The 24,043-nt window shown below is 41.0% G+C and overlaps 1 protein-coding gene across 3 annotated transcripts in view; it reads right to left on the reverse strand.

The window, feature by feature from the left end:
- Positions 1–4,759: 4,759 nt before the first annotated feature.
- Positions 4,760–24,043, reverse strand: part of robo1 (roundabout, axon guidance receptor, homolog 1 (Drosophila)) — a 276,461-nt gene continuing 257,177 nt past the window's right edge. For all 3 annotated transcript variants that reach the window (XM_086035532.1, XM_086035534.1, XM_086035535.1), the window contains 12 exons: positions 21,505–21,531; positions 21,384–21,426; positions 18,103–18,257; positions 15,915–16,250; positions 14,526–14,642; positions 12,061–12,205; positions 11,674–11,904; positions 10,606–11,081; positions 10,245–10,400; positions 7,419–7,667; positions 6,023–6,216; positions 4,760–5,959 (listed from right to left, as the gene is read on the reverse strand). In XM_086035532.1, coding sequence (XP_085891658.1) covers positions 5,945–5,959; positions 6,023–6,216; positions 7,419–7,667; positions 10,245–10,400; positions 10,606–11,081; positions 11,674–11,904; positions 12,061–12,205; positions 14,526–14,642; positions 15,915–16,250; positions 18,103–18,257; positions 21,384–21,426; positions 21,505–21,531 — 2,144 coding nt within the window. In that variant the 3' untranslated portion in view covers positions 4,760–5,944. The remainder of the gene's footprint in view (positions 5,960–6,022; positions 6,217–7,418; positions 7,668–10,244; positions 10,401–10,605; positions 11,082–11,673; positions 11,905–12,060; positions 12,206–14,525; positions 14,643–15,914; positions 16,251–18,102; positions 18,258–21,383; positions 21,427–21,504; positions 21,532–24,043) is intronic.

Below are 24,043 nucleotides of genomic sequence, written 5' to 3' on the forward strand. Positions count from 1 at the left end.
AGGACCTTGATGAGAAGTGTCACAAATGCTTCCATCACTTGAATCCAGTCAGACTTAAGTTGCCAATTTTAGGACTTGGGACTTGCTTGGTTAAAACTTGCGAAAGACTCGAACTACATGACAATTTCCCCGTTTACATTTGCGAATCAACATTTTCAAGTCAGTGTGTTCTTGCATTTGAAAGGTTATCTTTTGTGTAGTGCATGTGGGTGCAGAGTCGAACTCATTAGGCAGCTGTCATGGAGAGAGCTGGAAAAAGGTGTACATTTGAGTTTAAGGGCTTTGTTTTTTGAACACATCAGGAAAAATAGAACGGCAACATGCCATATTTGTAACTCAAACATCAAACATACAATCAGAGGTAGGCATTCCGTCTGACAATTAGAGACGCCTGTTTTGCTGACGTTAGATAATAGACGGGAAACAAAACGGATTAAGCATAGATGGAAATGGATTTTCATCTGTCTGTGTTATCATCACTAACCTGGTCAAGTCCGCACGGACCTCACAGTCAACTATTGACGGGTGCACGTTTTGCTGAAGAGAGACGGAAACGCGACCCACACTGTATTGACTCTATAAGTGGCGGTATGCACCAAAGAGAGAATCATTGGTTTCTCAGGATGATCCTCCATTACCCACATCGCTTATCTTAAAAGTAGTATAGTACCAGTAGCTTTGAATACACAGAGATTTACAAAGAAATTCTTGGGAGTTTAGTTTTACAATTCTACTTTTATTTTTGGAAAGAGTGGGGTTAGGAGGTTGTGAAACAGAATTTTGAGGCCCAAACTCCATTTCATTATCAAGTATAAATAGTGCCTCGAAAAGCTTAACTTGTCAGTCGGTGGCTGCAAACTATGAGGAAATTATGAAATCCTCATTGGGCAAATCAGTGTGCATTGACGGAAGAGGAGGAGGAAGTGATCAGCGGGCAGGACCCAGTCACGTGACTATTCGCACTGCAGCCGTGCTATATTTCAAATATGGAGGAGGATGCAGCTGGGAATCATAGCAAGGCGCGAGTCCACGTCGTCCGTAGTTTGTAAATGGTTTGGGGTTGACAAAACTGACATCGGTGGGAATAACATTGTTAGATGTGACAAAATGGTCACCGTGAAGGGAAATTCGATTCCACCACGATCCATATGGATTACGAAGAAAACTTGGCGAGCCCCCAAGCATGCTAAACAAAAGCTTAATAAACACACACACTCAGAAAACAGTCGCAGAGTTGAGTCAACAAACACAAACGTACGCACACAATACTTTAGCGAGCAAGTCAAACGTGACAGCCTGGATTGTTCAGTTAACATTCAGTTTACACGCTTTGTAGTCCGCATCATTCATAACTATCCTGTATTACCGGGGCATGTTGCACAAGCTACGATGGCTTATTAGTGAGACGCCAGGATACAACCAAACATGAATAAAGTCACAAGTTTACATGTCACAGTGATGAATGAGTGGGAAAATGCACTTTTCGGTAAGTTGCAGTTTTGTTATTCAAATTTATTCCGAATACGGGGGCCAATGTATGAGAATGGGTGTTGTCATGACAACGTCTTTTTTCTCTCTCTCTCACTGGGTGAAACTACACAACTCAGACAAATCACATATCAAATAAGTTTTTTTTCCCCATTCCAACTGCTGTAGTAAACACCTTTTCTCATTCTGATTGCTTTAGTAGTTGGCAGTGGCGCATCGGTACTTACATCATTATATATGTCATATCATTATTGAATAATAGGAGACATTTAAATGTCAAATATTCCCAAAAATCAGTGTAAGTCTAAACATAATTTTTAGTTCTTCATTGGTCAATACTGCCGTAGAGTATCATTATGTTTTTCAGAAGCTGTATTAAGCAATTTAAAATATAAACAAGAGCTATTGTTCACAAACGCTGTATATCCATAATTGTTCTGTCGTTATTGAGTTTTTAGGAAAAAAATAGAGATTTTTTTTTTTTTTGCCCATACCGCTCATCCCTAACTACAACATCAAACTTCATCCTAAATAAGATAACATCATAATTTAGCCAGCAAAGAGCTGGTCAAAAATTTAGTTAGCATCAGGTCGGTGATGTGTTTCATTGGGAAACCTATTAATTGACTAGTTTTGGACCCACTAAAAAAACAAAACTACTAAAAACTAAATAATTGTGAATGCTTTAGACTTTAGGGTAGCTAACAAAATGCAAGTATAACTATTAAGTGGTAAGTGGCTAATGTGCGATTATATGCAGTTCCTGAGCAAAATTACTGTACTCGACTTGACTTGCTTGATTTTCTGGGCTGCAGAAACTCAGGACTTTCTTGAAACCAGAAGGTCAAGACTTGAGACATAAATGTTACTTAGTCTAACCTCCGGTCTGAATCACATTGGAGAGCTCTGAAAATGTTTGGTGGCGGCACGGTGGTCGACTGGTTAGCACATTCACCTCACAATGCAGAGGTCGTGGGTTTGAATCCGTCTCCTGCCTTCCTTTTTGGAGTTTGCATGTTCTCCCCGTGCCAAGTGTAACCCCTAACTCAACCCTTACTCCCAAATCCTAACCATTACCCTAAATCCAAACCCTAAAATTTACTGAAAGATCTTTACCTCAACTCTTCCCCAAATTTCAACTTTTACCCCCTAACACTGACTAAACCACTAAACCATACCCATACCTTTACCCTAACCCGAACCACTAACTTCAGCACCTAATCTTAACGTCAAAGCCAAACATAACCTTACAACTCTAACCCCCAACTTTAACCAAACTGTTGGGAGAAATGTGGTTTAAAGGTTCCAAATTTTACCCTGGCACTAATCCCTAACTTTACCCTAATCCAAACCCCTAACAGCCTCAAACCCTAATTTGAACTGCCATCCTCAAAGTCCTAACCCTAACCTACCCCAAGGATCACACTGAGCAACTCTAGAAATGAACATTATTGTATTTATGATGGAGAATAAAAGACAATAAAAGAATAAATCCCAGGAAATAAAACAGTAGCTCAGATATCCAACAAGATTATCTTTCAATGTGAGGATTGGAGAATTTAAAATGTGCAGTCATGTAAAATTCAGAAACACCTCAAGTCTTTTGTTTGTACTGCAATATTTAACCGAGACGATTAAACAAGGTCACAGCCGGCGGGAAAACTCATTTTCTCTTAGTGATTTTGTCCCGTGTATGACAGCCCAAACTGCTTCATTAGCATCCTTCTCAAACTAGAAGATAATTAAGCCAACATCTGTGTGCTGTCATGAATGAAGACGCTGTTGCAGATGTGCTTGGAGAACCTTTTTTTTTTTTTTTTGCATCACTTGTCTCTCATCAGACACCGACGTTCTGGCTACAGATCCAACATTTTCATCCATCCATCCTTTTTTTTCAATATGGCTTAATCCTCACGAGGGTCGCGAAGGTGCTGCAGCCTATCCCAGCTGTCTTCGGGCAGTAGGTGGGGTACACATTGGTTGCCAGCCAAGCTCAGGACACACAGAGACAAAAAATCATTTGCACTCACAATCACACCGAGGGGCAATTTCGAGTGTCCATTTAACCTACCGTGCATGTTTTTGGAAAGTGGGAGGAAACTGGAGTACCCGGAGAGAACCCACGCAGGCACGGGCAGAACATGCAAACTTCACACATGAAGGCCAGAGCCGGATTCAAACCCACCACCTCTGCATTGTGAGGTGAATGCACTGGGAAATTTTAGTAAAATGCCCAGCTCTGTTGATACGTATTCATTATTGTTAATTTAAAGATGCTCCTCCGTTTCTATGGTTACCAAAAGGCTGTTTCACTTCAATCAGAGTAACAAGATACTTAAATATTAAATAAAAATATACAATATACACACGATTATGCCGGATGGATGGATTTTTCATTACCTAAAATACCATTTATCCACAGATATTCTACAACCGGGGTGACTTCGACCAAGATAAAGTAGTACAGCGTGCGCATACTAAGAGCTCCTTGTTTAAAATGATCACTGGGCCTGTCAGGGCAGGCAGATGTATTGGTATGCAAACAGCACATTAAGCATGCAGGAACCACAATTAATAGCCCAAAAAGGTAGGAGTGCAAATTAAGCTGGATCATGCAGTGCTGTCATAAATCTGCACAGAAAACCGCAGTAGGGGCATCAGTCACAAAGACGGCTCGGACCCCCCATAGCCGAAAAAAATACTCTTTGAATTTAAAATGACACTGGGAAAACTGTCAAATAGTGAGCTAAATGATCAAGTTTATCAGAACTATTGCATTAAGCAAGTCAGGGATTTGCTACTGGGAGTGGCACAAGTCAAATCATTAGGTACACTTGCACAAGTCAAAGCAATAACTGATAAAATTACCAAAAATGCAGAACTACAAAAATAGAAAAAGATTGAATGAAAAGTTGAACAAACTATTGAACAAAAACTACTGAACACATTTTGCAGGCAAACACAAATGTTAAAATAATAAAACATAAATACAAACAGGAACATTTTAAAGATGACAGTACTGTAGAAACTACTGTATATGTAAAATATAAAATAGATACAAACAAAAGTGCAACATTGATGATTCTTGAGCATCACATTCTTCATCATTCTTATATTTGTCTGCCTGTTTGCTGTTGTGGTTTGATCCTACACTGTCTGAGACACGATATAAGTAAAAAATGTAAATGCTATTACTAACCATCAAAGATGAACAAAGACAAAAAGTACACACATGAGTTTGATTTTTTCTTTTATTATTCTTTTTTTTATTATTATTATTTTTTTTTTTGCATTACGAAACAAATGTTTGCAGATGTCCTATGAATAAACAACAGTACCCTTTGCTCCCTTGAAAAAGACGGGGAAGGCCTTCGCCTGTTTTGTCCACCGAATAGACTCTTCATCGTCTCCAGATCCCTCCTCTTGCCTCAAAGTGACTCCTTTGACTTGACATTCTTTTAAGTGCATTTAGTCGACAAATGTAAGCCTTCCTTTTTTTTTCTCAGTCAGTTTCATGTGCAATCGCTGATATTATGGTCAATGCCAAATAAATATTTACATTGCAGCTGTGACACACATGAACTGCTCCCCCCGTCACTTGAGAACTGGAGATGGAGACGTGCCTTTGTAAAACGGCTAACCTTATGAACATCATCATCATCATAATCATCGTCATCATCATCAGAATTAACTTGACTCTTTTGTCTTTACCTGCGTTTTCCTGCTGGCAAGACAAAAAGGTTAGACAGAATGGTTTAAAATAAAGTTTAGTGATTGTGCTTTTAAAACCAATGTAAAACAAACTAAAAAAGCAAATAACATTGACGACAATATGAAATATAACAGTGCATTACAAAAAACAAACCCAAAACAACAAAGACAAATCCCGAAGTGGCACTCTTAGGGTTGCTAAATAATATTGCAATTTACAAACATGGTTGGAAATGATAAAATATTTATGTTTACTGCTATAATAAAATTAGGATTTGCATTAAAAAAAAAAAAAAGGGGGTAAGACAAATTGAGGTACCACAATGGGATGACATGTATTACATACTGTACGTACTGTATATTTACACACTTAAAGTCCAGCCCTCTCTGCTTGCATCTTACAGTAACGCATGTGTGCCGACTCGACGAAAAGAAACTCTCGAGCCTTTTTTTTTTTTTTTCCAAGACTTCACTCCATATTGCATTTGAATTAAACATAAATATCCTAGCGGCCCACTTAAACAAACCATTCTTTTATTTCTTGATCTCCCCACTGGTGTGATAAATTAGAAGATATAAAAGAAGACATCGACATGTTTTCCGGATGTAAGGAAACTCTGGGATGTATGGTATGAGAGGCAGCTGACATGGCGGCAAAATACTGAGATATTCAAAACAGAAAACAAGGGTGCTCAGCAAAAAAAAAAAAAAAATTAAAAAAAAAGAATCATCCTTTTTATCTTCTTCAGCTTTCCACCGTCTAAAAGGGCAAAGCAATTATATTAGCGTCACACTTTTCTGATAATCGTACAATGTTTGGTACCTCAAGCTCTTCATTTCCTGTTTGAAAAGCCCCCGTGGTGCTGAGGCTCACGTCAAGCGGGTTTCTGTGGCCCGCGTCGCCTCTCCGCCGCCCCGCCGAGCCCCTGGAGGACATGGAGCTGGAGGAGCTGGGCTCTCGTGGGCTGTTGACCACAGGAAACTGCGGTCGGCTGTAGGGCAGAATGTCCTCTGTACCTACCGAGCACAAGTAGTCACCATTAAAAAATCTCTCGCACTGAAATAGCTGCGTCAAACAAAAATGGTAGACTTTTACTTTTACTTTTATGTCTTTTACGGCTTGTCTTCTTCAGACTATTTTGTGGGTTTGTTCGTGATAGACAGGACTACCAAATTTCATGTTCTTTAACAAAACTGGCTTCAGGAGATTTTTCAACAAAAAAATTGAATAACATAATTGTATTTGTTGTGTTATGTATAACGTGCTGAAACATCGACGTATTCATCGACGGGGGTGCAGACGGCATGCAACACGCACAGAAATGCGATGACGTTCATCTTGTGTGTTCTTTAAAATAGGTTGTAAGTTGGAGTGAAAAGAACTATTTTTTCAAAATTAAATGTAAGGTAAGATAATTCTCTCTTCACTGGAAAATAATGTTTCTTTTTCTGGAAAAAAATAAAACTTAAAACCTATGCACAGTAGCGGATTCGGCGTCGGGTGGGGCTGGGGAGGTTTGGACCAGCCCTGATGCTTGCCAATTTGGGCCAGGAATGGACCAGCTGTTCGGGAATATCATGAAATTACCGACGGCCACCACATCCCTGGCAAAAACGCTCCTAAAATGGCAGACTTCCTGTGCCTTTACGGGCATGGCTTCTTGAGACTTCTTGAGACTGGGTCAACTCAATCATAAACATGACTACTACATTTCATGTGTCAAAACTGACTTCAAAGGCTGAATTAAAAAAAAGAAGAACAAAAAAAACCCAGTTCATTTAATTCATCCTAATTGATAATAATTTTGTGTTAGGAAAATTCCCCGTCGACATCCAATGTCAAACCATGCACTTAAGCATTGCCTGACTAAATCACGAGGAGTCAAAACCAACTCACTTATTCAAGTTTTGAGTTTTATGGCCAGTCATCAACCTTCAGCCAGTCATGCTCCACTCAAATGCAATGACAAAAAAAATCTATATTTTTCGATAAAATCTCTAGGGGGAGTTCCTCTTTCACAGAAATGGCCAAAATGACCCAGAAATGTCTACTTGAAACCAAAATGGAAGACTTCCTCAAGTTTGACTACCAAATTTAATGTTTCTTAATGAAAACTGGCTTTGGAGGGTGGATTTTCAAAAAGTGACTCTCAGCTCTTGGTGAGTTATAGCAAATCAACCAAAATGGCCGACTTCCTGCGTTTTTTTTGGTGCTGTACCTGGTTGTTGGCGCCCCCTGTGGCCGCCTTTGCCCCCCTGCACTTTTTGTCTCTCCTGGGCCTCCCTGCGTTCCGATGAGCTGGTTCTGGGGTCCGAGCCTTCTTTGGTTCGGAAGCCTACCGCTGCCGGTGCCCCTCGCTTGTCTCCCGATTTCGGTGAGACAACCCCTCGGCCCTCCAGGGCCACCTTGGAGGGGTGTGTGGGGGACTTAAGCACCGCCGGCGGAGGGATGGGTGGCGGTGGAAGATCTGTGCGAGAAACACAGGAAATAAAACCACATCATGGGCACACTTGACAACTTAAGTCAAGTACTTACCAGTAAACAGAAAGACTCAAAGTAATCCAAAGTTATCATTTCTGATGAAATATTGAAAAAAAATGTTTGGTGAATTGGGACAAAATGTGACTGAAGCGTCATAGACAAAAGGAATCAAGGGATATGAAGCAGGAGGGTTGTGGAGTGGTGGTGGTTCGGAGGGAGTGTGGGGTATACGTTATTTTCTTCCACATGGACTGTGCAAACAAGAGCAAAATGAGGAGGTCAAAGGGGCGGGCAAGCTGGTGGCAGAGGCAAAGGGCATTTTAATCAAGTTAATACATCTTTATGGGAGACTATTCTCAGTCTGGAGCAAATAAAAAAAAGAAATGATTGAGACCTTTGGATAATCTACAGGAATGGATATAGGATCCTGTCATATGAAAGCATTTCTAATAAGAAAAATTAAAGGTGATGGTCTGGTGGTTTTTTTTCATCTCGATTGTTTTTAATCAATTTAATGTGTCTTTACGGGAGACTATTTTTAGTCTGGTGCAAAACAAATACAGGAATAGACTGGATGCGATCATGTAAAAGCTATAATAAAAAGAATAGGAATTAAAGGTGAGAGTCAGGTGTTTTCCCCTTACTGATTTAAATCACTTTAATATGGATGAATATTCTCTTGCTGAAGCAAGAAAAAACATGGACTTTTGTGGAAAAAAATACAGTAGTCTGGAGCAAATAAAAAAATAGAACAATATACTGGATCCTAAAATGAAAACCGTCATGAAGTGAATAAGAATTAAAGCTGAGACTCGGATGGTTTCCACCCTTGTTTTCAATCAATGTAAGATACATTTATGGGAGAATATTCTTAGTCTGGGGAGAGCAATATGTTTGAGATGTGTGAGGAAAATACAAGCATATACTGTGAAAGCTGTAGCCGTAATAATAAGAATTAAAGCTTAGAGTTAATAATCAAGTTAACATGCCATTAGGATACGCTATTCTCTGTTTGGGGCAAACAAAAAGATGTATAAAGTAAATACTATAATAAGAAAGAATAATGAACAGAAAATGTACATAAAACTAAACAACAACAACAACAACAAAAAACATCAAATTATTGACTATTATTGACTAACTATTATTGTTTATCACCACCACCCCTGAATTCCATTTGATCAACTTCAGCCCACAAACCACACAGTTCATACAGGGGCTGCAGGGGCAGAGAGAGACAGGAAGGGAGAAAGAGGGGAACTGGGAGCAGGCAATAACCACCAAATGAAAAACAATCCATTCAGATCAATTGCAATCAGCAGGAAGACAGACGGACGAAGCCGTCAGGCCCGAGACCTCGCCACTCAAACAAAGACAGAGCAAGAGGAGGATGGGGAAAGAATCTCAGGAGTATGGAAGGAGGAAGAGAAAGCCGATGGGGGTGGGAGTGTTGAATATATAGCCGCTCCGCTGGCTCCCACTGAGCTGGATATTAAATCTCACTGTCAAGTGCTTCCAACACTCAAGGGCAGCTGACACTAAAGAGGACGGCCAGCAGCACACCGCCTGAATCAAGTGTGCACAAATACATTTACGCCGCTTCGCGCAGCAGGGAGGTTTTCACGCTGTACGATATTATGCCTTAACAAGCACTCGGCACTTTGCATTAGCAACTAATACAGAAAAGAAGGAAGAAAAGAACTGCTTTTCTAAAAGAATAGTTCAAAGGCTTGGGGACATTTGGGCTCGACATTAAAGACCTTGAGGAACAGACATTTCAAAGGAGTCCGCGTGGGCGTGGCTGGCAATGCCATTTTTTTCTGCTTAGCAACAAGCAATGCCAGGAAAAGTACGCAAAAAAAAAAAAAAAAAACCTTTAGCATTCGGTGATATGTTTTTTATATTTCTAATCATCAATTTCCTGAAGTGGCCCAAGAGGCGAGCGGGCCATCCTGCTGTCAGCCAAAAGTGGCCAAGCAAGCAAGCCCTGCGGCCCCACTCGAGTGAAATGTTCAGCCTCTGCGTGATGTTATGCAGCCATGGGGGAAGATGATTCAAAGGCACGCACACACACACCGAGCCGACATGACAATATTTCACACGTTTCTCATTCATTCATTGTCTTTGTGGAAAGATTAGAAACCATCTGCATGCTTGTGCAGATAAATGGCTGCCGCTGCTATGTAGCTACCCCTTGTTTGTTGTGTAGCTTTGTGGACAACAAAGCTTACGTTAGCATCAACTGTTAGTTTAGCTATACCATTACCAAAAATGGCACTGTATCAATAATTTCAACGCTGTCTACTTCGATGGTAGATAATAGACACCAACACCACTACTAGCACTCGGGCTTTAAATTTTAGCTACAATTACTGCTTTTTTTTATTTATTTATTTTTTTTTTTTAACTTGAGTAACGGCATATCGGAAGCTTACTCGTACTCAAATTATAGCTTGCAACAAAAAAATGAAAAATAAATAAATGAACCAAGCAATGGCTTGTAACTATAACTGTTGTTTTTCTAGTCATTGGTGATCAGTTGGAGTCAAGAATGGGGCACTACCTTCATTGTAGGCTTCACGTCGCTGGTTCCCCACTGCCGGGTGTTGCTTTTGCTTCTTCGGAGGCCTCCTGTGCACCGCGGCCATACTCATGCTGCCATCAGTGGACACCGGGCTGCCCGGACGATGGCCTGCCGGGGTGATTGGGTATTTCCGCGCTAAGAAAACAAAAAAGGCAGCAGGGGTTATGTCAGTTAAGTCGTGCTTGTGTGTCCACCACAATGCCCTGACCTCAACCCCATTGACAAGTTGGATCCTTAAAATCTATGAAAGTTGATGGCAGTAAAGCTCCAAACTGAATTATATTTTAAAACAATCCATTTTTTTCAAACAAGTATTTTTTTTCAATTCTTTACAACTTACCTGACAGCGCTGCACCTTCCTGGCCTTGCATCCCGGGATGTTTAGCTACCCGTAGGCCTGAGTACTCAGCGGCGGCGGCGACGGCCTGCGCAAAGTCGGCGTCGGTGAAAAAGGACCCGTCGGATGAGCTGATGGCACTGGACCTCCCCGAGGAGACATTATCTTCCTCGGAGGCGGAGCCCCATCCATTGATCATGGAGCCCGTCACCGAGCTCTCCAGGTCGCCCATGCTAGACGCCGGCGTCTGCTCGATGCCCCGCAGCAGCAGTCGGCGCGGGTGCATTTGCGGATGGTGGGGGTGTGCATGGGTGTAGTGCATCTTGGCCACCTCGGCGTCCGTGTCCTCGTCTTCCTCGGGTATCTGCTCTTCGTTGTCCTCCTCCATGCCATCAGTATCCAGGGTGCTGGCGATGTAGGCGTATGTATGTGAAGGTGAGAGGGGTCCAGCAGGGGGCGGGGGGCTCACAGCATGACGCCTTGCAAGACAACAAGAATGGGTCCAGGATGATGTTAAGAAGACACAGAACAAAAAAAACTTGAACGCATTCGGACCTTGTCTCAGGGCCATCTGTGGATATTTTGGGGACATTTAGCCAGGTACCAGTTTCGCTAAACATAGGGGTGACCCCTGAGAGCACCTATCCAGCACGGTACCTAAGGGCTCAGCTTTCGATCATCACATGACCAAACCCAGAAAACAGGTGAGCCGTGATTCGTCATTACTGAGCCCTGAGCAATTGTAATGTCATTTTCAGTCGAAAGGAAGTGGCAGTATAAGGCAAAATGGCTGCCACCTGAGATTAATAAAAACGAGTGATTTTTCATCATAAATCATATTCCACAAATGTAATATTACCCAGAATACCGTGTTCAAACTAGTGGGGAGGCGCATAACACATTATTGTAAAGAACATTTTTTATTTGACTTCACCTTCAAAATACCCTTCCCACATACTGTAATAACATTGAAACACATTTAAACAAACTTTTAGATGACATTGTAAACTAAATTCAACATATAAAAATAAAATCTGTTTGACAGAAAACATGGTATTGGGACTACTGCACCTGCGCTCGTGGCTGTCAGGCTGCTCCTGCAGCATGGGCGTCATCTCCTCCTGCGGCGAGGGCGTGAGCGTGGCGGTAGACTGGTGGCTGTACGAGATGGCGGCGGGGGAGGAGGCCGTTCCGCGGACGGGCGGGGTGGGGCCTCGCTCCATCTCCTCCATCTCTTCTAGCTCGTCGGGCTGGAGGTACATGTGAGAGGGCGGCATGGAGCACTGCATGTCTGGCTCGCAGCTGCCAACAACGGAGAGGCAAGTGAAGGCTCATTATTTCCACATCATTTGCCAGAGACGCGCATGTTTTTCAACACATGAAAACATGTGGTAAATATTCATGGCATCCCTCCATCAAGGTTTGACACAGATTAAACCCCCCTTGGGCACACCATACCTTTCTTCCAATGACAGCGAGTAGTCCTCGGTGTTGTGCGACGGGGGCGGGTTGACAGGTGGGGGAGGCAAAAGGTCGGCCCAATTCATTGTGCTCTGTTTCGGCAGTTTGGGGGTGCGCGTTCCCTTCTTCTGACCCTGACTGCCTGCTCGACAACACACACAAAAAACAACTTGAATTAACGCTGCAAGCAGCAATGAACGCGCTTTCACATGCCCTTTTTCACGCCCTGTTTTGATTAACATGTTCATCCATTTTCATGTTGATTGGCAAAACAGGTGATGGGGGATATTTTTTGTAACATTCCAGGGGCCCGTTTTTTATGGTGAATTCTCTGAATTATCATCAAACTTTAACGACATGCTCCGCCCACATTAGATGACATCGGCAACAAAGCTTGGCGATTTACCGTCGCCCATATGTCTAGGTTATCTGCTTCCGAATGGGGCTTAGTTGGAGTCCGTCAAAGTAGGAACCCTGAAATTCTCCCAAAATGACTACTTCAAACCAAAAAGCCAGACTGACTGATTAATTTTGAACATATGTCCTTGAGATTTTTTCATGCATCCTGTTACGCAGAGGTGGGCATTGCCAGTCCATTAGTGGTTGACAGCCAAACTACGTCACACACAAGTGCCGCACACCTGACACAAAGCCAACTAAAGAAAAAAGAAAAACTATAACAGTGTTCAGTCCCACAGACCGCAATGACATTGTCCCGTGTTGTTTTAATTTCACCAATTACCAAGTGGTGTGCGTGTTTCTGTTGTTTTTATTTATTTTTTTAATTTTTTGGCTGCATGTCTGTTTGTGCAGCGCCTGCCTGTGTTGTGGAAATTACGTTCTCCACGCCGATTGGCTGTCGAGGATGAGTGACGGACTGGGCACAAGTGGGCCTGCCTGAAGTATAATGGAAACTCACTGACGGACTGATGATGCCCATCTCTGCTGTTAAGATAAGCTTGTCCACCCATTTTTGTGTCAATTGATGAAACTGGTGAAAGGAGCATTTTTTATTTCATTTTATATATATTTTTTTTTTCCTGAGGGTGGTGCAAAGTGAGTTTTGTGGGTGTAGTGTTGTGGGACCCCTAAAATACTTAACATTCGCCAGGATAAACACACTTACCAAAAGGCAATTCATAGTCGGGAAGAATAATATTAAACTGCGATTCCAAGAGGGCACTTTGCACCGCCATGTGTTCAACCCCAAATGATTGACAGTTGACTAGCAGAGTGTGAATTGACCACAGAATAAATGCATGAATGATGCTCAGACTTTGTTGTCCACGTGCCTTTAAGTGCTTCAGTAATGGGAAGTGCAATAAAGGCAGGCGTTACCCCCGGCACTAAAAGAAAATGGAAAAAAGTGCGTCCAATTAATAGCAAGAGTCTGAACCAATGAGCTGTGAGGCCTAATGACTGCAACTTGAAATGTAATATAAGAATGGAGATGTGGCATTAAGGTGGCAGCCTTGCATGGCATTTCTAAAATGTGTTACCAATTGTCCTTGTCCACCAGAAGACCAGAGGGCCCCCCCCCCGACAGAATTAAGTGGCAGTTCCACAATTAAGCAAAGCCAATTACGGGACATAAAAGTTACATAAATGCAAACAACATAATGACTTACAAAGAACAAAATTAATGATAGGAACATAAAGAAGTCTATAGATTAGTTTAATGTTTGATGTTGAGCATCAAACGTTAGTCAAAATGATAATCACCATTATTTTGATCAATATCATAATCACAATTCATCATCATGTTTGGGAAAACTGCACTATTTTTACTCCACAATATGTAACCAGTTTCCAGTGCAAAAAGAAATTTCAACATGAATGGATTACCATTGTAGAACGACAATGATAAGTATTTTTTTTTTTAAATACCCAATAATTTTAAATTCACCAAGGACTAGCTGAATAAATTAACTTGTTTTTGCCCTAAATCCAAAACAATTCCAGACAGATGCTGATCGCCTTCAAGGCACTAGGTCCTCATCTCCAATTTTTGCTGTGCTTTCTTCTCTCATCATGATTTAGCAGGGTTCACTTGCTTGTTATTTTGGAAATTTAGTGAAGCCTTAAGAAAGTAAGATCATAATCGGCTAATTATTATTACTTTGAAAAAGCCTAACAATTAACTACAGTACTTGGTTCGGCCCTGGAAAAAAAAAACGCTACTCTGCTGGGTTGGTGTTATTTGAATTATGATCGTGGCAGAATGCAAAGTGTGAATACATCTCAAAGACATCCGTATCCGTATAGGCAAGCCTGCCGCAGTTTAAGAAGTTATCCATGCGTTCAACCACTGGTAGTTGGCTGACTACTAGTTGGGCAAGCGCCTCATTAGAAATGCAGCAGAGCCCGCATTCGAAATGTTAAAATAGTGCTGATCAGGTTAATTATATCATGGCAGCCCAAATTGTGATCCCAATTCAAATTGGATGAATTGGGTTTCTTACCTGAGGTGCTGCTGCCTCGGTCCGAGCTGTTGTAGGAGCCCCCGGTGTGGCTGTCGTGGCTGTGGTTGTAGGGGATGGTGGCCGGTATCATGGGGGTGTCGCCGCCTCTGTAGCGATCTGATTGGCAAATGGGGAGGGGAGAGCAACATTTCTTCAATAAGGACCAGCAATTTAAGAGCAACTACACAGAAATGTGCTGGGCATGTGGTTTTTACACCTACAATTTGAAATGACAACGATATGAGGTTGGTCACTCAAGTTCAGCAATATTTTGGAGTGGAGTCGTTGTCTAGTCATACAGTTCTTCCATGAAAAACGTCTGGTGTAAGGGAGCATTGTTGCTCATTTTAACATTGTGGTGCGAGGTCTCTCACATTTCTAGTTGTTCAAACAGGCTGGATGTACGCTGCATGGTTCAACTAATACAATTCAAATTGTTTGCTCTCAAATGGCACAATTGGGATATGTGCCTTGGCAGTGTAAAAGACGGCGAAAGAAAAACAGAGTCTCGCGTTACATTCGAGATACGTGACAACGTGAATGCAACACAAACACATTTGAAAAAAGCACCACATCAGGTTAAAATGTATATACGGCAAGAGACAATCCGATATGAGCAGTGAATCAGTATTGAGCACTGCAGGATAAATCCAGCCTTAGTAGACATGTTTCAGAATGTTAGTGGTGTTAGCAAGTCATGCTAGGAGATTAATTTGAGGTGTTTAAACATGCAAACGTCCAAAGAAAAAAGCCCCCAAATGCCTTTCCTCGGGTTTAGCAAGGTGCTGAAAATCGAATGACAAAAGACAATGCCGTCTTTTCCTTTTGGAAATTTGACACTGCGGATGAGCCTTGGAGATGATCCAGAAAGCATAGCAGCAAAATAGATGAGCGGATACATGGTGGTTGCGGATGATGAAGTTTTAATCAGGGGTGTCCAAACGTTTTCATCCAAAGGGCAACATACAGAAAAATGTATGGCCTTATATTAAACACGCTAAAACCAGCCCATCAGTGTACGTAAAAGAATGCTTATTACATATATTTAGACATGAGAGCTTTCTAATAAATGCTTTAGCATCTGCAGAAGATCATCAAGATCAGTGTGAAAAAAAATAATAAAGCCCATGCAACGGCTCATAACTGAATGGTGGTCCGCAAATGGCCCCGAGGTCAGACATTGGACACCCCTGGGTAAGATGGTTAAACACATAGACACAAGCTGAAGGGAAGAGAGACGGCATCAAGATGAGTCATTGATGGACTTCCAGATTGGAATGGTTGAAGAAGAAGGAGGCGGCGGAGGAGGAGGAGGTAGCGGCGAATGGTGACGATGAGGACTTTCGGTGCCACCGGGCTGCTGGCGAGGGGGCCTCTCCGCACACTCACCCTTGTTAAGCTTGTTTTGCTCCATGATGCTATACTGGATTTCCTGTTTGGGCTGCAGGACGCCGCCAGAGGGCTTCCAGCAGTGTTTGTCATTGAGCTCCCCTCCACCAGCGTTGTTGCTCATGATGGACGACTGGATGAGCTGCGTGGTGGCGTACGGCGTGGGCTGGCCGCCGGCGCCCAGGAAGCGGCCGTCCTTCAGGTTAGGGCTATTGAATGTCTTCATCTCGTTGATCTTGTTGGACAGGTCGACGTCGCCGTACACGCCTGGCTCGGGCACCAGCAGGCCGCTCTGCTTATTGTCCATCTGGCTGTTGTAATTGGCGATGCAGTCGGCTGAAGGACACGGGGAGGGTTACTGACTGAGGCAGCTCGCGCTTGGCTAAACGCTTTCAAAATGTCGGGGCTGTTGTAGGGGTGAGCTGAAGACGCGTTTGGATAATTACTCATTGTAATTTTTGAAGCAAGCTGCTTAATGTCACACACGCACGCACATGCACGTATGTCATGCAAAGGCCTGTTACTTCCTGTTAAACACGTCACAGCACGTCAAGTGAGTGTGTACACTTACTGGACACATGCAACATTTATTGCATATCAAGGATTACTTACAGTGAATAAACCTTTTTCCAAACCTACCAAACATACTTTGTTCCATTTTGACGCTAAGGTCGCTAGCTTTTAAGAAAGAGTAGAAGCTAGACAAACAAGTGAAGCTAGACTTGTTAGCTGTTTGTAATTGTATACATAGTTGGATATGTATAAATAGATAGATAAACTGACAAGTAACTAAAGAGAAAGGTAGTTATATACATTGAAGAATCTAAATCTATATAAATGGCTTTATATTAGCCAACAGGTTAACCAAAAAACAAAATGGGAACTACAGATCACATCGCATAATCAGTTAAAACTCAGAGTCAGCGTGCCCTGCTCTGAGCATGGGACCAGCTGGAAAAGATTAGCCCCATAGGCAGGGCCAGCCAGGGAGGAGACCAGCCCACATTATGTTTAGATTTTGAAGACAGCATAAATGTGAAGGCTGCATGTTAGATCATGCCCCTTTTCTGCCTTTGCCCGTCTTAGGTGAGCATTTGCGAGGATGGACGGAGCTGCCCAGATCTTATCATTGTCAGTAGCAGCTTTGCAGGTTTTAAGACAGGTAGATAGATAGATAGATAGATAGATAGATAGATAGATAGATAGATAGATAGATAGATAGATAGATAGATAGATAGACACACAGACAGACACATCTAGAAAGACAGGTAGCCGGGTAGCGCATTAGCTTCTTTAAAGACAGAATGATACAAAATAGATATGTAGAGGTGAGCATTTTATGACAGCTTCATCTGGTTCATGATTTGTGATTAGTCCACGGCCAGGGTACCCGTCCGTCATTTTTCGTGATGAACTGAATTGTAATCGTCAGTCAGTCAGTCCATCAGTCCATCAGTCAGTCCGTCAGTTAGTCCGTCAGAAGTCCCCAAAAAACATCACACGGGCTCCTGACAGTGACGGACTGTTACTGACGGACGCGGTTAGTGACGATTACAATGACAGATGAAAACCCACTTCTGTCATTCGTCAGTCCATCATTTTAAAAAGGTGTCTCGTCAACGATCAGCAAACAGGCATCCATCAGTGACAGGATGTCCACCACTGTAGATATGATAGAATAACAGAATGGTAGACAGATATAGAAATGGATAAAGTGCCAGCTAGACAGGCAGCTTGCTAGCTAGGAAGCTAGGTAGCCTGTTAGCTGATTTTCAGCTTTTAAGAATTGTTATCTTTTGTTATTGTATGTTGTATACCACCACCTGCACATTTCACAGTATGCACCAAAGCAACATATCGAGTTTCTTCTCTCTCTTGGCGCGTTCCCTTTTTTTTATTTTTTTATTTCCTACCCGCAAACATGTCAACTTCTGCCTGGGAGAAATCAAACACAGCCGCCTGCTCTTAATCCTAATATTTCCTTTGTGCAGGTCGTGCTTGTGAAGAGAGAGAGAGAGATAGACTCACACACAGACACACACATACAGGATAAGAGAGAACTCTCGGGGGAGCTAACCCAGATATCACACTTTACTTCCTCCTGGTAGCTCCCACCTTAGTTTTATCTGCGCACTCTTATTTTCTGTGACTTTAGTGTTGTGTTGTGTTGTTTTTGTGCTTCACGTACCGGGCCGGCTGTATGTGGCCAGGTTGCTGTCACTGTTGCCGTTGCCGGCGGCGCAGCAGTTGATGCTGCAGTTGTTGTGATTGGAGCACGAGTTGGGCCACGTGTCGGCCAGCCAGGGCTGTGTGGCCGACTCGCCCATGTTGAGAAGGCCCGGCCTGCACCAAAAACACAAAAGCAATGAAAGGTGTTAATATTTGAAACAAAAAACTGCAACAAAACATGCACTTAAACTTAAATTCATCATATCACTCTTCTCTCAAATCAACCCCAAACCAGCATGGGTGCACACCAGCATAAACCAGCATATAGTTGTGTCCCGTGAAAAAGACTTACGTCAATTTAAAAAAAAAAACCCAATTTTTTTACGTGAATGGAGTTTCCACATTAATGTGAAAATTAAAACAAAATTACAAAATTGGACATCCGTTATTTCACAGGACAGCAACAATATGCTGGCCATGTTGGTGTAACTAGCTACCAGCATGGACCAGAAAACACAACAAAAGGGCATTTTGTTGCTGTCCTATGAAAGACACGTCAATTTTTTTTCATTTTTCGTATTTTTACATGAATGGTTTTTCCGCATTACAGACATCGCATTAACGTGAAAATTAAAAGAAAAAAATCCAACATTGGACATATGTGTTGTTCACAGGACAGCGACGATATGCTGGTTAAGTTAATTATTTCGCAATAAAATAATTATTGCCAAATAACGCAAGGTTATTTTTTGGAGGAAGCAAAAGACTTCCACTGCAAAGGGATAAGGTTAGTTAACCAAACAAAATTGCTAACCACCTTTTTCCTATGCCGAATACATACATTATCCCGGATTACACACACAAAACAGGCTGGGCGCGTTTCTGTCGGTCAGGGAAATGGCATAATCCATGGTATTACATGTGTTGAACCACTAGAGGGCAGATTATGCATGTGCAATGTTATGTTGCATTCCGTCCTTGCTTATTCTGTTCTCTTTAAAAGTATTCTCGTCCTCTGTACGTACATCCACAAAATGGGCCTTCCATCCCTGGGATGGGATGCCCATCTCTGGGTTTAGTTACTGTTTTACAATTCCAACTGAAGCTCACTTGTATGTCAAATTTTATGTCTCAAGACAAAGCTCTTCACTCAAAAAAAAGTTATAACTGTATTAAGATACATGTTAATTTACCAAAAAGAGAAGTTGTAACATTGCAAAAGTCAAAGAAATGTTGTAATATTGCATGCATTAAGTTAAAAAAAAAAACAAAAAAAAAACAATTATTTCAAGATATTTTCATGGAAAAGAGAAGTACGGTAGTCCTACACTTGTAATTTTACGAGGAAAAAAAAGTTGCAATGCAACTTAATTTCGGTGGTAAATGGTGAACAACACACAACCCAATGCCGTTAATATGAATAAAGTGCAGTAATATCACAATTCAAAGGGAAGATTATGTGCAGTTTATTCATCCAGCAGCTGAGAAGAGGCAAACTACAAATCCGGCTTTAGTACTTTTTGGACTCACACAGACATGCACACATATACAAACATAACAATTCCGGCTGAACAGATTGTGTGTGTGTTCGTCTTGCCCAAAGCCGACAACACTTTTGCTGAGCCCCCGTCAGCATTAGCAGACCGCCCGGATTAGTCAAACGCATAAAAGTCACTTGCAATGTTGCTAAATGTGCAGTCCCAAACTGCCCGGCAACCATCGCCATGCACGACACACGCTGCTGAATCATATCTCAAATTGAAAAATGAAACAAAAACTAAAACTCCGTTTGCTCAGATTAAAAAATAAAGATTAGGCCAAACTAAAATATGGAAGTTAATAATTTCATTGACGTTCAGTTTTAACTTTAATGATTCAAAATAAGTTGTCATGATCAGAATAATGTGGGAAAAGCCAAAGAAAAAGCTGAATACACAAGTTATCCTTGGAAGAATGTGTTAAACTACATTTTGAGCGAAACAGTTTTACCTTTTAAAGATCGAAGAAATGGTGCAACGCCGAAGTAATTAGAAAATATGCACTTATTTGTTCATGCACATGATGTCAAGACTCTCTGTAACATCCACTAACAACCCGGGCTAAAATTGGCTCCTCTCCCACATACAAAACTTGTCTCGCAGTTGAGATGTATCAGTTCAGCATACTTCCTTGACAATTACTACTTTCCTTATAAGCCAGGTCTTTGGTGCCATCTTGCGGCACCCCAGCGCATTTCAGAAGAGTACAAAAATTGCAAATTTGTGAGCGACTAGCCTGGGATAGACTCCACAGAAAAAAAATACCACAAATAGGTAAATGGGGAATAGTGAACCACACATTTGTGGCGCATTATATGGAGTGTGTGTGTCTTAGAGCGACAGAATGTGTCTTCGTGCAGCTCACAAGCCGTGACCTGCGCTGTTTTTCTTGTATACAAAATCCCATTCCACTACATAAAGAGAGTATACGTGTGTGTATGTGTGCGTTATTGTTTTATAGTGATGCAACGGCGCGGCCTGGTGGTTGAATGGGCCTCTCCACTGTTTTAGTGGCTCACTCACAGTGGCCTTGAATGTACGCCCCCACATTCCACACCCTCTTTTTGCTGCACTAGGAAGTCACAGCTCGCCCTCTGTTGAACAGATAGGGGAAGTACACCCTGCCCAACCCTTTTCAGCTGAAGCCTTCTGTTAAGGATCTTTAAAAAGGCTCACATGACGTCTTTTCGACTGACACTTCACACATTTAGTAGAGTGGAGAAGAAGGTGACATAATTTGCATTCATTTCACAATGACTATTAATTGAAACTGACTGTAAAATTCAAGAGCATATGGTCGTTGAATATCTATGAAGGTTCTGGAAAAAAACAAACAGTGGTGTAGATGGAATTTCACACTTTTTCTTTTTCATGTTTTATTTCAGTTGTTTTCTTTGTTTTCAAGCCAATATTGTAATTTTTTTACACTGACCTTTTTCCACATTTTTTCCTTTAATGTAATTTTTTGTAATGTATATTCCCTTTTTTTGGTATTTCTTTTCTTCCTTTTGACCTATTTTGTCTTGAATGCCCTTTTATTCAACATTTCATGGTATTTATTTTGATACGATCATACGCATTTGTTGCATTTTATTTTAAAATTTTCATTTTTTGTTCTTTAACGTTCAGTCATACTTTTTCATTTCATTAATTGTGGCAACTATATTAGATTAGAATCTTCTTTGTCATTGCACAGTGTAAAATGACTTTTATTCCCCCTTTTGTTGACTGCTCCCGGTTTGTATTTATTAGCATTTCTTACCTTCCAGCACTGCTCACTCCTTCTCCACCTCTCTGGTATGCCACTGGAAAGACAAAACATGACAAGTCATAAGGTTTACATATACATGCGTATGTGTGTACCTTTGTGTGCGTGTATTTACCTGTTGGTGTGAAGGTAAAAGATGGCACTGTTGGGAGAAACATAAATACACAAAATTGACTTAAATACCTCTCCAATGTGTATGAGAAAGTTATTCCTATTTATCCATCTATTTATCTGTTGTATCCATCCAAGTAATTCTCCAAGTGTGGTGTGCGAAGCGATCATTAAGTACAGTTCAGTTGTATTTAACTTTTAAATTCAACACACAGACACCCTGAAGAGTTTTTTTATTTTGGGAAGATTTTATTTTTAAATTAAACTTTTATGTGCAAAACACTTCAATTTCATCCATGTGTAAATGTTTATGCAATGGTAATTCTTTAACAGTCCATAATGTTACGGACATACAATAACATAAATGATGCTTTTATAATAATAAAACCTAAGTTCCATTTTCGATGAGCACTTAGGCCGACTATGCTACTGCATTGTAATTAGGGATGAGCGAGTACCAATACCAGGCATCAGTATCGTGCTGATACCAGCCTTACTTTAAGGTATCGGAACTCGCGGAGGCTGCTGATGCCAGCCACCGATACTTAACGCAAACAAAATCTGACATTGAGTAAGTCTTACTCAGCAGTAGTTGGCGCTATATTATGGCAGATTGACATTGACAATGGCTTCAGAAAGAAAGGTCTTTATTCCCAATTTTTTTTCATTGTATGAAATGATATTTTATAGAAGTACTAGAAAACTAGAAAAGTACTAGAGGTATCAGTACTCTGTAGCGGTGCATACTCAAAAAGTGAATAATCGTACTGGTATCGATCTGAAAATGGTATCGAAATCCCCAATTTTAATATTAGTCATGAGATGGTGGTCATCATTTTTTTATGTACCGTAGTTCTAGGTATAAAAACTTTGAAAACTCCTGATTTAACTCACACGTTTACACCTGCATAACCTGATAGGATAGAAGGCCCAACACGTTTGCATTTAAAGCACTTACATTATCTAAAGCTCAAGAGATGCTCTTTGAACACCTCAGTGGGCCCCGGACCCCCCAGCTGGGGAAAATGAGTAACATGTTGTCATGGAAAAGACCCAAGTGCAAAATAAAAGTCAAGTTTCCTGATGTCTTCCAGCTTCTCCCTCGCTCTTTTGAACTCCAAAGCCAGAGAGCATTGTGGAAGTGTTGATGCAGCACTGCCTGGTGCCCTGCAGGCTGCACAATGCTGCAGTTCCGCCTTTGAATAGAGGCCAAATGAGACATCTGACCTTAAGATGCTGTTTTTGCGGCAATTAAGTCAGAGCATAAGAAACGCTCTTTGATGAACAATAAAAATCAATGTGAAAATTGCTTCAGTCCCAGGCTATAATATAACATTGTAATGACAACATATATTGTTGGAAAATGTAATCCATGTCCCAGCTTAACCCGCCTTGCCCCGAGCGCTCTGTTGCTTCACGTGGCTGCAATTAAACGCTTTTCCAAACACTCTCAGTTCACCAAGAGCGAGGCCTCATGCAGTCTTGAGTGCACAGTGAGGATGAGGACGAGGAAGAGGAAGGAACATTAGAAGGAGACCTCAGCCCACGCTCTGCTTTGACACTTCAATTCAACAAGACTTCCACTGTTTGTCCACTCTCCTTTAAACAATATATTTTACACACTTGAATATTACAAATCAGAGTCAATCTGGCCTCGGTTTTGCAGATTTTTTTAAAAAACTTGATTGTTTTATATTTTTAAAAAACAATTCTGTATATATTCTTTGAATTGATTTTTATTTTTGTCGATTAATATTTAAATACATTCAAATGAAACATTAGATATACATATTAAAACGAGTACTATTATTACCAAACAATGGAAAAAAAACTACTTTGCAAAAGCAATTTAAAAAATGTTTGAAAGCAACACTTTTGTTAAAATGTAAAATCATTTTTGGTAAAAAATTCCCTTCTTTGACATGTTATACTTTTTTTTTGTTATACTATGGTCCCTAGTTTTTGAACAATGTGCGTATGTGAAAAATAAATTGTAAAACAACAACAACAACACCCCAACACCCCCCCCCCCACAAAAAAAACGGTATAACAGCTAAAAGAAAAGGACTACCCCCTGACCAAGGGGACTAAGTTGAAAGTCAAACATTATAACAGTTGAAAAGCAAGACTTTTGTTTCCTTAAATTTAATAGAAAGTGAAAGAAAAAAAGGAGTTAATTTATTAATCTAGTTTTTTTTGTTGGGAGTTTATGGAGCATGTGTGTCCTTTGTAAATGTTTTTCAATTAGCGGATGGAACATTAGCATTTTTCCTTTGTAAAAGTAATAAAACAATTGTAAATGTGATATATGTAAAAAAAACAACAACATCTAAAGCAATTCATTTTTCAACAATTGCTTGTTGTCTGATGTGGTTGGCTGTGCAACAGAATACTAATAATAAGTAATAAAAATGTTTTTAAAAATGAGCGAATGAACATTCTGTACTCCCTTGAACAGATAATGTAACCAAACTGGGTCATTTTGGGCATTAATTTAGACAAATGCACATCGTAGTAGGGCAGGGGTGTCCAGCTCCGGTCCT

Source organism: Filicampus tigris, chromosome 7 (genome assembly GCF_054856515.1).
Source record: "Filicampus tigris isolate MCC_2025a chromosome 7, RoL_Ftig_1.0, whole genome shotgun sequence".
In the NCBI taxonomy this organism is placed as follows: Eukaryota; Metazoa; Chordata; class Actinopteri; order Syngnathiformes; family Syngnathidae; genus Filicampus; species Filicampus tigris.